The 18,835-nt window shown below is 35.9% G+C and overlaps 1 protein-coding gene across 1 annotated transcript; it reads left to right on the forward strand.

The window, feature by feature from the left end:
* The first annotated feature begins 3,140 nt into the window (after positions 1-3,140).
* LOC113323957 (putative F-box/LRR-repeat protein At3g58880) lies at positions 3,141-4,689 on the forward strand. Its single transcript, XM_026572301.1, has 3 exons — positions 3,141-3,443; positions 4,135-4,272; positions 4,390-4,689. The coding sequence occupies exons 1-3, from the start codon at positions 3,141-3,143 to the stop codon at positions 4,687-4,689; spliced, it is 741 nt and encodes a 246-aa protein (XP_026428086.1).
* The last annotated feature ends 14,146 nt before the right edge of the window (positions 4,690-18,835 follow it).

The raw sequence follows: 18,835 nt of genomic DNA on the forward strand, positions 1-18,835 counted from the left end.
GATGGAAGTGGTTTATGTTGGGGAAAATTGGGAAACTGCCCCGTACAAGGATGTCTCGTTGGGAAAATGCCCCGCCAAATAAAATTTATGGGAAAATGCCCTACCGTTACACTTTCCATCCAATCTCAGTTAAATGGTCAAACTCGCTACATTTTTTAGTCAATATCTTCTCCGACGGGCTTCTTCTCTACTGTCTCTCTCCATTAAACATTCAAACCGATGATTGAGAATGTAAAACAATTCATCAATCCCTGATAATCCATCGCGTGTACCTCCATTGCATCTATTTCCTATCCTTTGGCCTCCTCCTCAAACCTTAACTACACCTACTACTGATGACAATGATGATGATATAAATGATTTCGATTCATTTTTTTTTTCTGTAAAACCATATATAATCAACTTTTTCAATGGTTTGTAATGGATATAGATTTTTAGGATTCATAAACTTTGGGATTTCAGGATTCAGTTTTCTGCTCGAGGGCTTAGAAGAACGAAAAGGATGATGATTTCGTGTTATTCATCAACACTAAACGGATTAAGTGGCATACCAGTAGCCGTTGGATTACAATGAAACGTTTCTCTTTTCGCACATGCAATCCCGCATGTATCAACAGTTTGACCTCTTAACATTGGATGGAAAATGTAACGGTGAGTCATTTTCCCATAAATTTTATTTGATGAGGCATTTTCCCAACTGTTACACTTTGGGGCATTTTTCCAATTATCCCTTTATTTTGCATTGAAATTAAAATAAGTCACAATCAGTTTTATTCTGATTCCTTGATATCTGGAAGCAGATAAGCTTGCCAAGAAGAAGTTTTAGGTTTTTTCCTTGAGTTATTTGCAAGTTGGTGTTGTAGGGTGTGTTTTTTCTTTATTTCTTTCTGAGTTTCATCTTTTTTTTGTTTCTTTGCTTTCTTGGCTTTCGCCAAAGCTGTTGTAGCACACTGGATAACGAATTCATTTTCTCCCTTTTCATTTTGAATACAGTTATACCTTTCTAAAAAAAAAAGTTGGCCAAACAATGGATTGTTTGCATAATTTGCAGGATTTAAGATTGTGAATTGATCTACACCGTGATTGAAAACCCGCAAATCAAGGTTTTAAGATGCGTACGAGGATACTTTGTAAATTTTGGCATCGACAAATCTCTGACAACAAAGGTTCCAGCAAATGCCTTCATGTATAAAGAAACAAAGAGTTAAGTTACAGGCAGATATCCAAGTTTTTCGTTGTTGCATAAATGAAGTTACAGGTGCGTAATTCTCCGATTAACTTCAGGGGAAAAATTGCTGATAAGTACTATAACACATTACTATGCTAAATCTGGGAAAGTTTTATTATATGAAAGTACGAACCGACTTCCTTCTTGGTTTTAAATCAGTTCATTTTGCTTTCGGCTTAGTTTTAAATCTTGCAAATAAGCGAAGCTATAAAAATATCGACTCTTGAATCAGTCAAATATCAGAAATATGGAAACAAAAGCACGGTTTAGAAACAAGATGATGAAATTATTTTCTTGGAAAGGGAAGTCGGTTGTTTTGATTGAGGTGGGTGGTGGGACTATGTAGGGACTTTTCGTTTCTGGTTAATAGTTTCTTTGGTACACTTATGCGACAGTGGTTGATTATTTTCTTTATAGTTTTGGTCTGTTCGTATATCCATGTACTTTAAACCTTAGCTTTCTATAAAAATTAACGTTTAATATGTCTATCAAAAACGAAAAATGGGTTGTTTGTCTAAATATTTTTAAAACAGGGTTCAAATGGACGAGTAGAAATTAGTATGGGTGAAATGGACACTAAAAAAATAGCAAGGATGAAACTGGATTCATCCTGACTTAAACTTAAAAAATAGCAAGGATGAAACTGGATGCATCCTTATGTAAATTAAAAATAAAAAAAATATTTGAAAATGGGTAGGATGAAACTGTTTACATCCTGGCTATTTTTACATTTTTGTCCATTTAAACCATATCAAAATCTAAATATCCTTTTCATCCAAAAATTGTTGATTTTGGTCTTTTTAACCAATTTTATGTATCAAAAATACGAAAAAAAAAGGAAGTTAGGATCAGCTTTATTACTACTCGAAAACCATAAGAAAACAAAAACGAAACAAACATGTTGGAAGATTTGTGTTTGCGAAGTTGGCTGAACAAAGGATTGTTTTGCATAATTTGTTGAAGTTAAGACCATGAATTGATAGATGTTTGTGGAAAAAACTTAGATTTGGTGTTTGGAGTTGCACATACTGCATCCTTCGTATGTCTAAAGCAACACCTGAAGATACAAATAGATTAAGAACAGGATATAGATTCTGGCATACGTACAGTATAATAAAAAGGTAATGGGGTGAAGGGGTAAATGAAGGTACAAATCTATGCAATAGAAGAGGTCATGTGACTCAATTATCAGCATTACAGTTAATCACTGAACCGTTTTTTGAGCGAGGAGAAGATGGGAAGAGTTTAGTAAAATGTTGAGACAAACTCCTAGGCTTGTTTTTGTACTAATTCTGGAAGGTAATCATTTTCGTGTGAGTTGATGTCAACCTAGTTGATATAAGCATACAACCCCTTCTCGGAGTTTATCCTCTTGCGACAATAGTTTCTTAGTTTCTTGAGCACCTTAGCAATATCACAATACAAGCGGTCTTTTGGGTGGAATTGGCGGAATTGAACACAAAGATGTTAAGGTTTACCGTAGCCGAATCCCCTTTCACATCCCTTTGATTGAGACTCTTAAGTGCCTCTTTTCCTATGTATATTTGCTACTTGACCGATAAAAAAAAAAAAAAAAAAAAAGCCATGTTATGGGGTGTTCGAAAGTGTCCGATGCCGATTGGGACAGGTGTTGTGGCGTGTCGGGCAAGTCCTGTCCGTGCAATATAGCTTTCTTCCATAAATTAACTTTCTTCTCTTTCCTCTAGAATCAGTGGTATGTTTCTTCTACTCCATGATTTCAATCTCTCCATGTTTTGACTTCCAATTCTTTTTTTAATGTTCAAGTTAAATCTAGGTTTTCGAAGAGATATGGTAACCAGAAAAACCCTAATTGTTACAGTTTTAGTGTCAAATATTTTTGATTTTTCCTTTTTCTTCGTTGTATGATTAATTCAAGACACATATTAATAACATGAGGGAGGCAGCAAAAGATCGGATCACTGATCTACCGGACTCTCTTCTTCATCACATCCATTCTTTTCTTCATATCGTGGATAGTGCTCGTACTAGCATATTATCAAAAAGATGGAACTACATCTGGACCACTGTCCCCATCCTTGAATTTACGAATTGCGCCAATGCCAAGACTGAGAAATTCATGGATTTTGTTGACGGAACATTGGATCGTCATAACTCGTCTAATGTAGATAAGTTCTCTCTCGTCAGCACTTACCAGTTGAATGAATCACGGTTTCATTCTTGGATTGCTACTCTCGTAAGGGGTAACATTAAAGAGCTCCATCTATACTTAAGCCAGAAACACCCACCGTTCATTCCCGCATCTCTTTTTATATGTGAATCACTGACATCGTTGCACCTACAAACTCACCCTAGTGTCTGCCTTCCTAGATATCTCTTTTCGTAGACTCAAGCGTCTTCAACTTAGTGAATTTGTATTTAGCGACGAGTGCTGGAATGAAGAACTCTTTTCAAATTCCCCTGTCGTTGAAGAATTGATTCTGGAATACTGCAAATTTCTTGTAAGGAATTTCTGTATTTTAATTCCTACTCTCAAACTCTTGAAAATCTATACTGAGTATGGCGTGTACAATGATTTACGAGACTGTGTTTTGAAGATTGATGCACTAGAGCTTGTCATATTCTCGTACTCGATTTATGTAGCAAAATAATTTGTCTTGTCTAGCTTTCAAGCACTAGCCGAAGCATCCGTTCACTTCCACTTTCAAGAAAATGTTGGTGCAGAAGCAAAAAGGCAGTTACTTTGTGCGCTTGTACATGTGAAACGTCTTAGTGTTTGTGATCTAAGCCTTCAGGCATTCTTCCCTACTTATTCGTAAAATATCTAAACGGTTTTAATAAATAGTTAATTCCTGTGTTTCTTTATATTTAATCTGACTCCTTCGAACTGACTTCTTGGTTGCTAATTGCATTGTGATAAACAACAGGCTATATCCCATTCGTCAAAATATTTGCTAACATTTCAGAATGTCAAAATATTGAAACTGACATGCAAAATAACCACCGATGGAGAACTAGCTATCCTCAAAGCAGTACCTAATCTGGAGTCACTCATATTTGAAGTGGCAAGTGTTCAGAACTAATGATTACTGTGTACCCTCGTTGGATAAATAACAGAAGTCATGTTTTGGGCATAGATTTTAATCATTTGTTGATTTTGGTTGTTTTTATCTGAATTCCAGTATGTGAAGGAGGAAGTTGAAAGAAGTGACAAGCACGATCACATCTCCGAAGCTGCTGAATGTTTGTTTCCACACTTAAAATCAGTTGTCTTTCGGCAATTTTCTGGGAATCCAAGGGAAAGGAAGTGGGTGAGGCTGATTTTGAAATACGCCGAAGCGTTGGAAATACTGACTATCCGTCACTGTGGTAGTTATCTTGTCTTCAGAAATGCCAGAAGTGAAAAGGAACTTATGGTAGAGATATTAAATTATTCAAAAGCCTCACCTGGTTGTGTGATTAAGTTCTGTTCTTTGGATTAGAATTAGCATCTGTTTTCCACTGAAAATACGAGTTAGAATCAACTTTATTCTAATATTTTATTGTGCATCCGACTTTTATCCATTTCCGGTTTCGAAATGGTAAAGAAACAAAAGCATAAGTATTTCTGTTTCCAAAGACTCGCAGTGGCATTATTTTGCATATTTTCTTGGACTAGTGCGGTTTGGCTTAAAGTTGTAACTGGTAACTGGCTTGAAAGCTACCAGTACAAATTTTGCTTAAGATTTAAAGGGGGGTAAGAAAATACACTGACTCATGTGTGTAACAGGTAAAACAAGTTACTGCACAAGGTTGAGTGGCGGATGTGTACCGATTTAGTCACATGTATACATGTTACCGATTCACTGCTCACTCGTACATAGGTCCACGTGTTAGGCCGAACGACTTGCCTTGCACGTGAGGGGGCGTGTGAAAGGACAATAGTCCCACATCGCTAGTTTCCGCAAAATACAATATGGAAGAGCCTCTCCACTCATTACCAATTGGTTTTAAGTTGGATCCCCGCAGGCTTTAACATCTTCCAAATTTTATTTAAAATTAGGGAGGAAAAAAAATCATCTCTAACGATATTGTATTTGATCTCTTATTTTGATTTGTATAAATTTTATTTTCAATAACTTAAGATTTCATTAGATAAAAATAGAGCTAAAGATGTTATTTAATAATTAAATAAAAATGACGAGTTGACATCCTCAACATGTATGTCTAAAACTATACGTCGATTAAAACGAAGATGCATGTCTAAAACTATACATAGATTAAAAGAAAAGTTAGGGTTAAAACGTGATTTAAAAAAGTAGAAAATGTGCAGTGGACTTAAACATTTATCCCCTCACGCATTTCATTGGAGATGCTCCTAACAAGGATGCAATGCATCTACACGCCTCTGATACTCAAAAAGGAACATAACATACGCTTCAAGGATCATTGAGAAGACACCATGTCATACATATGCCACTCTCTAGCTTGTGGAATGGGTTGCCATTAGATTTGGGGTTTGGAGAGTTTTACGAGTGATGAACACAATTTCATCATTCTTCAATGCTATGCTGATTAACCACATATATATATATATATATATATATATATATATATATATATATATATATATATATATATATATAAATAAAGCCATTTAACTTTCAGTTGAAAATATGCACTAAAATAGATACCATGTCTACAACAATAAACACACTCATTTTGAGAGAGAGATATAGAAATGAGTTTCGTTTTCAACCCGAATAACAAAATTAGGCCCGTTTTTTTCTTTTCTTTTTTTTTCTTTTTTTTTTTGCATTTTTCAAAACAAACCTTGATCTATGTTTTCATCCTAACTGTTATCTCGATCAATTTATCGTAAGCTTTGGTCAATTTCTCTTTCTAATGAGAAGATATGAGAGCGCACATTTTTCTATTTTTACGCTTGTACATGTGTTACTTGGATTGCGCATCTATCTCATCTACATTTAATCTCTATGAAAATGAGCGCCTAAATACAATTCCTCAAATCTTACATACTGACGACACTTGTACGATCAGTTGTATGTAAATCTTGGAAATAATCAACAATCTAAATGTGATGGAATAAAAAGTTTCCAGGTGTCACAAAGAAAATTAATATGTCATCTATCTTTGATTATCTCGAAAAATAATCATCGTTCTCATTAAAGCACCCTGATAAGCCCTAAAATCGCAATAAAAAAACTTAACATTCAATTTTTTTCACAATCTCCTTCTTTGCGGAGTTTCTCTAGCTAAATGAGTGATATCAGGAACTTTTAATTCTCTAGAAACCTAAATTCTCCTTAATCTGCATCACCAAACCTAAATTTGGGTACTAGTTAGCACTTCTTTCATTAAGATTCCACATGCAAACCTAAAATCGACATGATCAACATCTATTCTTGGAGAAAATTTGATAAGGTTTAATGTCAACATTTTCTTGAAGGATTTATGACGAATCAGAAGATTGTTTCTGGTCGAATTTGCATATGATTCTAGTTGGAGGTATTACAGAAAGTTAAGGATCTGAATTAATATTGAATTAAAAATTGAGTTGGAGTTGGTTTGCTGATGCCGAGAAGAAACTGATCTGCTATGGGTGTTTGTAACCTGAAATATTTTCAGGCACAAAAGACAGTTGATTTGATGATGACGATGATGATGATGATGATGGTGTAAATTCGGGTTTTACACAAAACAAGCATAAATAAGAGAGACACAAATTTTACGTGGTTCGGCAAGTTTTCCTACATCCACAGACGAATCCTCGTAGGGAAAGATATTTTACTGATGGTTGTATTACAATGATTTCTGATCCATTTTAGGTTTGTTGGTGTATTTTTGTGTATCCAGACCTCGTTATATTTTTTTGCGTATCCTTTTAAGGCTGATATTCCCCTCTATTTATACAGTTGAATATATGAGTTAAACCTTAATTTAGAGATAAACTTCCTCTTCAAGTAACTTGGCTAGCAAGAAATCTGGAGTGTTCAAGAACTTTCTCTACAAAAACTTCTTCAACAATCAATCCAAAAAATTCTAAAACATTCTTGTCAGATTCTGGCATAGGATAAGTGGATACGGGACAAGCTTTCATGGATCAACGGATTTGACTGGTGGGCCTTGACTTTGACCAGCAGGTTCACTTTCTGATGTTGGCTGCATGTTTACTGCGGCTGTCGAGATTTGACTGGCAGGGTTTGCTGGTAAACTGGGATAACTAGTTAACATGCATAATGGGATGGCAACCTGGATGGAAGACTGGTTGGCAACATGGCTGTAAATCTTTAACTGAAGACTGGATGGCAGCATAATTGACAATCAAAATGGAGGACTTGTCCGACGGACCAGGTCGGGTAAACTGCATCTTGACGGCTTGATGTCAACTTTAAATGTTGACCGGCAGTTGACTTCTTAGGCTTTTTCGGTTGGCTGGATGGCATACTCGTATGAAAACTGAATGGTGGTCTAAACAATATTCAGGCCCAATATGTGGAAATTTTATCATGGTACAAACATCACACCTCTTGACCACCAACTTGTTGCGGGGTTAAGACGTTCTTTTTCTCTTTTACATTGACGACCAATGATAAAATTCTCCCCCAAGTGTGAATTATTATTTTTGAAGCGAATAAAAAAAATTCCTCTTTGTTTGCAGAAATCATAATCAAGAAGCCCTCCAAGTGAATTTGTTGTGATCGAAGACTGAACGACAACAAGTGAGCACAAACCACTATAGCAGGAAAAAATACTAGTTTGAAGGAAGAATTTGTCTAGAATAGAAGCATGAAATTTTAGCGGACCAATTTCCGTGAAACTGGAGTTTAGTAGCTACGACCGATAAAATACCTCAATAATTACTCGTGAAATTTGACCATGGTAACTGTTGAGAAACTGAACAGATGCAGTTGCGTTAAACTAGGCCCGTAGCAGGTGTTGAAAAAATTAGATTATCCTAACAATCAATTGTCGTTGACTGTTGTTGCAGGATAAAATTGGATGGAATCTACAGGATGACAGTAATTGCTGATGAAATTGGGTTCTCAACAATTATAAGCGAAACTATATTTTGGCCATCAAGTTAAATTAGGTAGCAGTCCTATTGGTACTAGACTGCAACAACTACAAGCTGAAACTGAATTATAACAGCTATGTGAAACTAGACTGCAGTAGTTGCGAGCAAAACTGGACTGCATCAGTTACGTCTAACTAGCCTGCAACAGTAACAAGAAGAACTGGACTGCATTAGTTTTGTCGAACTAAGCGCAGCAGTTGCTGAGGAAGCGTCAGTTACATCTAACTAGCCTGTAACAGTAACAAGCAGAACTGGACTGCATAAGTTTTGTCTATCTAAGTGCAGTAGTTGCTGCGGAACTGGACTACAATAGTTCAATCAACCCGGATTATAGCAATTTTTGCAAAACTGGACTACAACAGTTACGATCAACTGGACTTTAGATGTTACGCGTAAAACTTGACTGCATCAACTGCATCCAACTAGCAGTTAGGAGCAAAATTCTACTGTGTAGGTTGGACGGTAGTTACGAACAAAACTGGACTGCATCAGGTGCATCCCACTGAGTGCATCAGTTGCTCAGGAACTGGACTACAACAATTCGATCAACTAGACTGTAGAAGTTACGAGTAAAAATGGATTGCATAAGTTTTATCCAATTTAGTACAACAATTATGAGAAAAACTGGACTGCAAACTTTCACCATGTCTCTAGCACGACAAACAGAAAAGAAACAGTTAGAGGAAGAACCTTCTCCATTGGTTGTTGAATTCTTATTTATCATTCTCGAGGAAGTGATTCCCTTGCACAGATGTACATTGACTGCTTATACTACATCACTTTTAGTAGTACCTCTAGTTACAGGAGCCATGAGAACGTAATTGAGGGAAGGAGAAAACCACTGCAAAAACATCATCCTCCAAATATTTTTAAAATTTTAAACCCATAAACCTAAAAAGAACAAGAAGATGAAAAATAATAGCTATGTGTAGTCACAATCATTGTTATTCAAGCACTAGTTATTCTTCCAACTAAATCAAAAAGAAGACTTACTAGGCATTGTAGATCTTTCTCAGAGCATCTATAGAAAAATCCTTCTCATTATTGAAAAACCCATTGATTATGGGATCGTTCAATTCCTCTAGATCTTTAGAAATATCAGTTAACTCACTAAGTTCTCTTTTTAGATCACCCGGGGTATTCTTGGTCAGACACAACCTTTGTTCATAGTGAGTTATCTCTTTCAAAGAGGAAATGATTCGAGATTTTAAATCATTTCGCTTGTTGACTCTTGTAACTTGTTGTAGGATTAAGAAGTTCCATTTTTCCTTTGTTGGAATTTTAAGCAGCTGAACTGCATTTAAGTAATACGTAACTGTTAGAGCACTTCTCGGTCGAACTTGCAAGAGTTTCTATCTCAATCTTGTTTGTCAAATTTAGTTGTCAAAACTATATGTCTTGTTTTCTAGTCTACTTATAGCTAATTCTCGGACTAGGATAGTAAAGTGTGGTTGAGCTCTAGACTCCACGACGTTCATTATATGAAGACGAAGAACTACTCAAGGAAATGGTGGAACTTCTTCGACAAAAGGTATATGGAGACTTGAACTTATCTATCACTCAAAAGTCTATCTATTCAATCTCCTATTTTGAGACAAAAATCGTATAGGTATATATATTTCGATTATACACATTTGTTATTTCGAGACGAGTTTATCTCGCTTATCTATTTCTCGAAATATGTGTTGGTAAGCTTTCGCTTTAGCCAAGTTCATATTTACTCGTGACGAAAGTCATGTTGATATTTCAGTATCTTGAAAATCGCTTTGGTGAAAAATAGTTTGTGAATAACAACTATATAACATCCTCTAAGAAAGTTTCAATGATTGAAATGATAGTTTAGATCATGTAACCATCCTTGGATATAAGCATAGTGTGTTCGCACATTACTATATAAGTCCATAAACCGGGAACCTAATGTATGTATTCTTGAATGTGTACAATTGGTTGATGGAAACTAGGTAAGTATGCGTACATACTGAAGGAAGTTCACATCCGTGAATTTCTGCTAAGTTTGAAAACTAAAACAAACTCAATCTGGTTACCAAAGTACGCGTACCCGTATACATACTGGCGGAAAGTTCACATCCGTGAATTTCTGCTGAGTTTGGAAACTGAAACAAACTCAAATACGGTTACTTAAGTACGCATACTTAAGTGGGTTACTTTCTAAGATCGGTCGTTCATGAACTCAAACATTTATATAATAAGGAATGCAATATTTGTAAACCATGGCTATAATTCTCATGAATTGATTCAACTGAATCAAACCGATTTTGATTCAATTGTGTCTTGTACTTTTATAAGATCTAAGCAATTGAACAACTCTCTAACTAGTTCTTTTGAGGTCATTTGAACTAGTTGTGGTGAAGATGAATATGGTTGATATGAAAGTGCTTATATGGCTAACCATTGGTTAACTACTGTTGAACCAACTAAGTGTACACGTTTTTGTACGGTTACTCAAACCTAAATGAAGTTACATTTCGTTTGTGTATGACAAGCTAAGTTCGATCTAACGGTTGAAAGATATTAGCAAGAATCGAATCACGTTTTCATCTAACGGTGAATATTGAATGCTTTGTTACTAAGCCAACATTGATTTCAAACCCTGATTTGATATATAAAGGAGAACTCTAGAAACTGGGAAACCTAATCCCTATACCTCCTTTTGTGATACTAGTTGTGTTAGATAAACTCGATTCTCCTTTAACCTTAGGTTTCTCTCGAGACCCGGTAGTTTAATGACTTAAAGACTTCATTGGAATTGTGAAGCCAGACCCAACTATTTTCTTTGTAGTTGCGTGATCTGATCTTTTTGTTTCTATCATTTGAGTACAATCGTAAGATTGGCTTGAGATATATATCTCCGATAGGCAAGATAGAAAAGAAATCACAAATATCTTCGTCTCATCGTTTGTGATTCCACAATATCTTGTTTCGCTAGTCGATTAAGATTATTTTGAGGTGATTGATAATTCAAGGTTGTTCTTTGGTAATATAAGTCTGGTTTATCAATTGGTCATGTTCACCTTGATTTACCAAAAGACGGAACAAAACTCGTAAGTATTTCTGTGGGAGACAGATTTATCTATTACCGTATACTTTTCTGTGTGAGACAAATTTGTTTATTAAAGTCTTCGACTTTGGGTCATAGCAATTCTTGGTTGTGGGTGAGATTATCTAAGGGAATCAAGTGTGTAGTATCGTGCTGGGATCAGAGACGTAAGAAGCACAAACCTTGAATCAGTGTGAGATTAATTGGGGTTCAACTACAGTCCATTTCGAAGTTAGTTTGTAGTATCCTAGAGTCTATTGCGGCTTAATACATGGTGATGTTCAAATCTGGACAAGGTCCCAGGGTTAATCTGGATTCTCGGTTTCCTCGTTAACAAAACTTCTGGTGTCTGTGTTATTTCTTTTCTGTGTTATATTTTGTTATATAATTGAAATATCACAGGTTGTGTGTTGTATCGATCAATTGGGTTATCCAACCTTTGGTTGTTGATTGAAATTGATTGATCCTTGAAAATTGGTCTTTGATACCGTTCAAGTTTTCATCTCTTATGTTCAATCAGGATCGCATATTTCTATTTGCTGATTGCAGATTGAATTAGAGATAGAGATATTAACTCTTTGATAGATATTTCTTAAGGTTCAGTCTAATTATCTATTTGATTCTCTTGAAAGTATATTGGAGTTAGTGCATTCAGATTGCTAAGAGAAATATTAGGTGAGGTTGTTAGACCCTCGCTTTTTCAATTGGTATCAGAACAGGAAAACACTTTAAACCTAAAAAGTTTGTGTTTGAATGATCCCTAAAGTATATCCCCATGGGAAATTTCTTTGGGAAACTTGCTCATGGAATCTGTAACGCATACCAGAGTTCCTTAAAAACTGTTTAGAGATTATTATTCTTTAGACCATTGGTCTCTCATGATAATCACATTCCATCTATGATTTTAGAAGATGAAAAACACTCTAAAGGAAAAATTAAAAGTTCTTATAAGAAAAGGTGTTTAAGAAAACGTAATCAACTCTCAAAGGTATGGAATTTCACTAGTTTTACTCTCAATCTTTTTGAGGAATATTATCGTAATGGATCAGTTGAAAAATATATATTTAGAGGGTTTGAAAGTGTTTTTAAATTCTTAGAAAAACTTCATTCGATTGAGGAAAAGAATTGTTCGGATAAAATTTATGTACCCCTCAAATCATGTACTCATGATGTACGAACTTTGGCCTCTACCAACTCATTGGAAGTTGATAACAAGATTTCTGGTGAGTTTCACGTAGGCTCTAAATGTCAGAAAAAATCGTACCTTGGTCATAAGAAAAGGATTAAATATTATAGTAACTTTGAGCATCATCATTACTATGATTAAACTTCTGGTACATGGCATAAATATCAACCCGGAAAGTTGCATGAGAGTTTCTCTGCCTTTCATGCTACTTGATAATCAATCTTGGCTCCATCATATTTGTATATAACATGAAATGCGGAAAGTAACGAGTTGAGTCTTTTTGTGTGTCCGTGTTAATCTATGATTTTTTAAAGTGTTGTAGTTTTATTCTACCAATATGTATCTGCTCGGTTCATATATTCCCATTGTGTAATCTTTGGATGGTGAATGACTTGAGAAATCTCATTTTCCTTTTCATGGGTCGGGGTACGTGTACGGGTCCAAGCCCATCTATGGGTATATAAGAAGTATGGTACGTGTACCCCTCTTTTTCTCCATCAGTCCGCGTACGTGAACAATTCTAGGGTTCATGTTTTATCTCCATTAAATCCATCTTTGGAGATTCTTTTGCTTCTAAGGTTTTGATTCTTCTTCAAGGCAATTCAAGTAAGTTCTTCCTTCACCTTGTACTCTCAATTTCTAGGTTTCATGGGAAATTTCAAGGTTTCAAAGAAGGTATCTTCAGATGCATCTTATTCTAGCATGGCTCTTCCTAAAATTCAAGGCTCTATTAGAGTTATATTTGTCAATGATTCTAGTAGTGTGGTCTTTGAAAGGATTTCTTATAGTGGTTTCATTCTTGAAAACAAGTTAGAATTTTCTAGTGGTCATAAAGAAGATTTGATTTTCTTTGAAAAGTATAATCTTGGAAACATCTTTGATGGTCTTGGCGAAGGTTTTGATACTCTCACAAGAAATTTTTATGCCAACATTCATGATGTTGATCTTGAAAACATTGAATTCAAAACCATATAAAAAAGGAAAAGTTTCTTGTTAATAGAATATTGATATCAAGGATTAGAAAAATTTCTTTGGGTAATTTTCTCCTTCCTAAGCCAAGTGATGAAAGATCATCATATGAAACCATCTCTCATGGTATTTGTGGTAAGAGTGTTGATTGGAATGAAGGAAAATTTGCCACTAATTATCTTAGTCTTGCTTTGATGTGTTTTAGAAAACTTAGTATCTCTAATCTTTGTCCCTCCACAATTTAAAATTCTCGATGGAGTCACGAGTTTGCGGAGTTGGTCTATTTCCTTGAATTAGGTACTCCAAATCTCGATATGTGTGGATTTACCATTTTTCAAATGGTCTCGATGACTTCAACCAACAATAAGTTAGGTTTACCTTGATTAATTGGACAAATATGTCAAGAACATTCATTTGCTCCAATTTGTAACTCCCTTGGAACACCCAAAATTGTTCGCCCATGTATCTTTAAGCGTATGAAGGAAAATGTGTGTAAAAGACAAATGTGATTCCCTTGACAACACTTGTGATCCTACCACTTTGAGTATTCTTCAACAAATTCACAAAGGTATGGTTAAGATCAATTCAAGGGTAAAGTGTGTGCAAGAAAAATTGTGTTTGATTGCAACCAAGTTTTCTGAAATCAAGGAAGACATGGATATTATGCAAAGCTCTTGGATGGTTTCAGAAAATGAAGATGATGAGTGATAGGTTTTATAAACAACCTACAAACTGACCTGCAAGTGCACAGGGTCAGTTGTAGCTAGTGATGGGAAGAAAGGGTTTGTCCACAGGGACTTGGAAGGAGCTATTGTTGTTTTCTAAGTAAAATCTACCTAAACAGAGAATTGGGGAAAACTAGGATATTGAATCCACCTAAATCCTCAGCTATATCATGTCCAGTGCAAGTCTTGCTCTTGGCCTTAGTAAACAAGGTGAAGGTTCAGGCCTGCCTTGTGTTCTGGGCTTTCATCTAGGATAAGCTATTCACCTAGTTCACTAATGCACCCCTAGCATTGATGGTCTTCTTACAGCACCATCAATCACAGATGGATTTGATCACTAATTGACTAACTATCCTATATCTAAAGAAAATTGCTCACCTAGTTAATCCTGTTCACCCCTAGCATTGGTGGTCTTCTTACAGCACCACCAATCACAGGTTACTATCATCACTGAGTAATCAATTCTCCATGGTTCTAATTCAAGCTCATCAAGAACAAAACTAATCATTTACTTCACTGTGGCATAGAGGCTTCATCTACTTCCTAGTGATGAACTAAAACATGGTAGACAGACCGAGTAATTTGAAATTGAAATAGAAATTGAAACTGAAATTAAAAGGACATTGAAATTAAACTGAAATTAACCCAATTAGGGGGTATCTCGGCTAACCAAGAACACCCTTCTCTCTACACATCAATTGCCTTTTATAGTTTTACAAAAATATCCCCAAATTTCGAAACCCTAACTTACAAACCCTAATTTTTGAATTGAAAATTCCACTCACCTAATCCCTGAATTGATGTCGACCCATGCCTATTCTCTCTTCTATGCTCCTTCTGCTCCCTATTCTGCTCCATTTGACGCCCTAAATCGAAGTGTTGTATCAAACCCACACCTAGGTCAGTGAGATGAGTGTGGGTTAGGTATAACAGCTAGATTTAGGGAGATGGGATGTTGGGGGAAGTGTGGAGGTGATGTTTAGGGTGGTAGGGTGATGATGGTGTTCGTTGTGGTGATTGAGGCAGTGGAGTTGGCGGAGTTGGTGGTGAAGGTGATGGTGGTTCTCTGTGACGGGGTGGAGGAGAAGATGGGTTCGATGGAGAAAGGGGAAGGGTGCGTTTGGTTTGATGGGATATAGGGTTAGGTGTTATAGTGTGTGTCGGGATCAGCAAGGTTTGATGTATCGTAAAGCAAAACCGTGGGATGATAACTTCTGAAACGGATCTAACGGAGAAATTGAGACAGATCATGAGCGACCGTTGGATGCAAAAATACAACGAAACTGACGGCTCAAGATGGAGTTAGGTGATGTAGTGTAAGGCGGAGATATCAAACTTCGATGCACAGCAAGGGAGCGACCGTCGGATGCTTCTGAGAACTGATCTGACGGCTGAAGACGCAAGCGGGTATGGATTTGGGTTTTAGGCTTTTGGGTATAGAATATGGGTTTGGGAAATGAGTTTGGGCTTAGAAAACCTTGAGCCCACTTCTTCTTTAAGAACAACTTTCTTCTTCAAGCCCATTTCTATCCTTTTTTTGGTCTTCCACACATCACTCTTCGCGGCTTCCTTGCGTAATTCCTCCTGGCTTTTCACTACTTTTCTGCTCTTTTTGCTCCGCAAGTCATCCAGACTTTATTTATTACCTAAAAATGCAAAATTAAGTAAGAAAAATATTTATTCTTGAAAACAATGAAAATACAGAATATGGGATAAAATGTAGAATTAATGCACAAAAGATGAGTTAAATGCCAAGAAAAATATATAGAAATATGCACTTTTTAGCACTCATCAAATACCCCCAAACCTGAATTTTACTTGTCCTCAAGTAAAACAAAACTAAGGAAATCCTACCTATACCACTGTCGCTGGTCTCTCGAATGCATTTAGCGTATGCACTAAGCCTTTTAAACCACTAAGTGTCCCTAGTGGACGAGTTAAGTCTCGTGAAGGTTTGCTTAGAACGTACCTACAAAGTTCTAGGTCAAAATATAAGCTCAGATTCCATCAAATGTGACATGTGCAAAACAGTTAAGCTCACAGCAAAATGGAGATGTCAATCTAGTTATCAAAGGCACAATCCTAGCACTGATAACAAAAAAAAGACATGTGATAAGAGTGTAAAGTATATCTACACATGTGTAAAGAAAGATCTGAAGTTATGACTACTAATCACCAAGAGATAGTTTCTCAGGCTAAGAACCAAGGTCGAAATCTAGCTAGCTGTCCGGACTTTACGAGAATTGTGAATGAGTTGGAGGTATTTCACAATTACTCGCGTTGTACATCAATGGCATACACCCTCCTTGCTTATTACAAAGAAACAACAAAATGACTCTTTACATGACTCTTATTTACATTGACTATTCTCTTTTATTTTTGGAACAAGAGATGATGGAATTGATAAATACTTGATTTTTTTTTTTTTTTTTTTTTTTTTGAAGAAGGAAACACTTTTGATACAAATACAAAAGGAAACAAAAATTACATGACACTTTGCAAGAGGTAGCCCTTTTTGATGCACCCAGTTAAATTCGATGGTTGTCTTTCTTAATGTAACCTCCACCTTCTATCCCAACCAACCAAAGAACAAGCTAGTCAAGTTTCGTTCAATATTCTAAAGTGATTGGAAATCGTAACTTCCTATCAAACACCTTGAAGATCGAGGCCATACATGTATTGGTAGATCGTGCGCGTGCAAATTTCTTATCACTATGTGAATTTTGCTAGAATCAGGGTGCCTAAATATCTAGACTAAGACTCCTAAATAAAAATACATATTTGCACAAGAGTCAACATTTCAAGGTAAATGAGCTCCACTTTTATGATTTTTTTCAATTTTTTAATTTTTTTGGAATTTTTCAATTTTTTCAAAAAGAAGAAGGAGTTCGTTTTCAATTATGGAAAAATATCATGGTATCTACTCTATACCCCCAAACCTAAACTAAACATTGTCCTCAATGTTTCAAAATATGGAAAGAATTAAAATGCAACATATGGAAAGGGACATGCTGAGTAGAGTAAAAGGAGAGAGAATACCCGATTTCGGCGAAAGCAGAATTAAAACTCCGTTATTCAAGGCAAAAGTCCAACATATTTCAGCCGAGATCATATTGGATTAGCAAAATATATACAAAAGGAACAAAAGGGTTTTTAAGAAATTTTATCTACTGGATTATATACAAAAAATTCACCATACACTAACAATCTAAAGAGTTGAGGATCAACCCAAAAGTCAAAGTGTAGCGGTTTCAACAACTTCACACAATAATAATATGATAGAAACGCAAGTGAAACTGTGAAACAAAATGAGCTACCCCCAAACCTGGATTTTTCAACGGATAAAATTTTGGAAACAAAATCTCGCAGTTTTGGGGGTTCATCATGTACAAGGTCTAGCTCAAAGTGAACTGTGCTAGGGACGGGAAAACATGCTAATTCCAACTGTGGTTCCTCAAATGTATTATACTTAGAAGCAAAATAGTCCAAGAGGACTTGGGAAGCACACAGTTCCAAACCTAGGTTGGGCATTCTCAGAAAAATTGGTTTTACAATATTGGTACAAACCAAATCTAGGTTGGGTGGAAGGCCATCAGATTGTGACTCGTGTAGGAGGATAGGCACATCATTACTAATCACATAAACATCTCCTAAGTCTTCTACAAGTGTCACAACATGCTCACAATCATCAAACAAATTGGCAAGATCACAATCAGAGTCATTAACATCATTAACAGATTCATTCTCATGCATTGGCAAATCAGGAGAAATATCACAATGTGACCTAGGTAGAGAATCAGACACATCAAATATATTTTCATGCATATTAGTGTCTACAGAAGATTCAACTATTCCTATGTCATGTTCATCTTCACAGAATAATTGTACGAATCCCATGTCAATATCAAAATCATATGAATTACAATGAGTATTAGAAAAAACAACATTCATGAAGGTCGAGGGCGAGAAGCCATATGTTATTGAACCAACAGGTTCCACAATATTTTCATGTTCTTCTAACACATCATCATAATCATCATAATCATCATCATGGTAGCATGCATATTGGTCCTCATTAAAAGTGGTGGTGTCGTTAGTCGATTCATGTTCCTCTAAATTAGGTTCATATTCAACATCATTTACATGAATGAGACTAGACACTTTATTAGGGACAACATACATTTCCTCATGAATTTCCTCCTTTTGTAGGTGAAGCAAAATCTGATCTAAATATGCCTGAATTCGTGATGTAGATCTATCGAAGTTTTGCTCACTGAGTCTGAAAGCTTCTGTGGTGGAGTCTAAATTCATGGGAGTACAAAATTCTTCATGTTCAAATTGTGGTGATTGGTACATGTGTGCATGGTCATTAGGGTTTATAAAAGATTGATCGCAACCCTCAAAGGATTGATTATGGTCCCAATGACTACCATTCTCACAATTTATGGGCATTTCATACCTTGGATTTTCTCTAGATTGCCTAAAATTATGCAAAATATGACAATTCTCAACAGGGTGGTCTAAACTACCACATGCGGGACATGCATAGATTTCAGGTTGCCTAAGAAAATTAGATGTGACAGATTCCTCATGTGATTGCATTTCTAAAGCT

This window comes from Papaver somniferum, chromosome 11 (assembly GCF_003573695.1).
Source record: "Papaver somniferum cultivar HN1 chromosome 11, ASM357369v1, whole genome shotgun sequence".
NCBI classification, from domain to species: Eukaryota; Viridiplantae; Streptophyta; class Magnoliopsida; order Ranunculales; family Papaveraceae; genus Papaver; species Papaver somniferum.

Coding starts and splice junctions, on each gene's coding strand:
- LOC113323957 (XM_026572301.1), top strand. CDS start 3,141: ATGAGGGAGGCAGCAAAAGATCGGATCACTGATCTACCGGACTCTCTT. Junction 3,444..4,134: donor ATTCTTGGATTGCTACTCTC/GTAAGGGGTAAC, acceptor GATAAACAACAG/GCTATATCCCATTCGTCAAA. Junction 4,273..4,389: donor AGTCACTCATATTTGAAGTG/GCAAGTGTTCAG, acceptor TCTGAATTCCAG/TATGTGAAGGAGGAAGTTGA.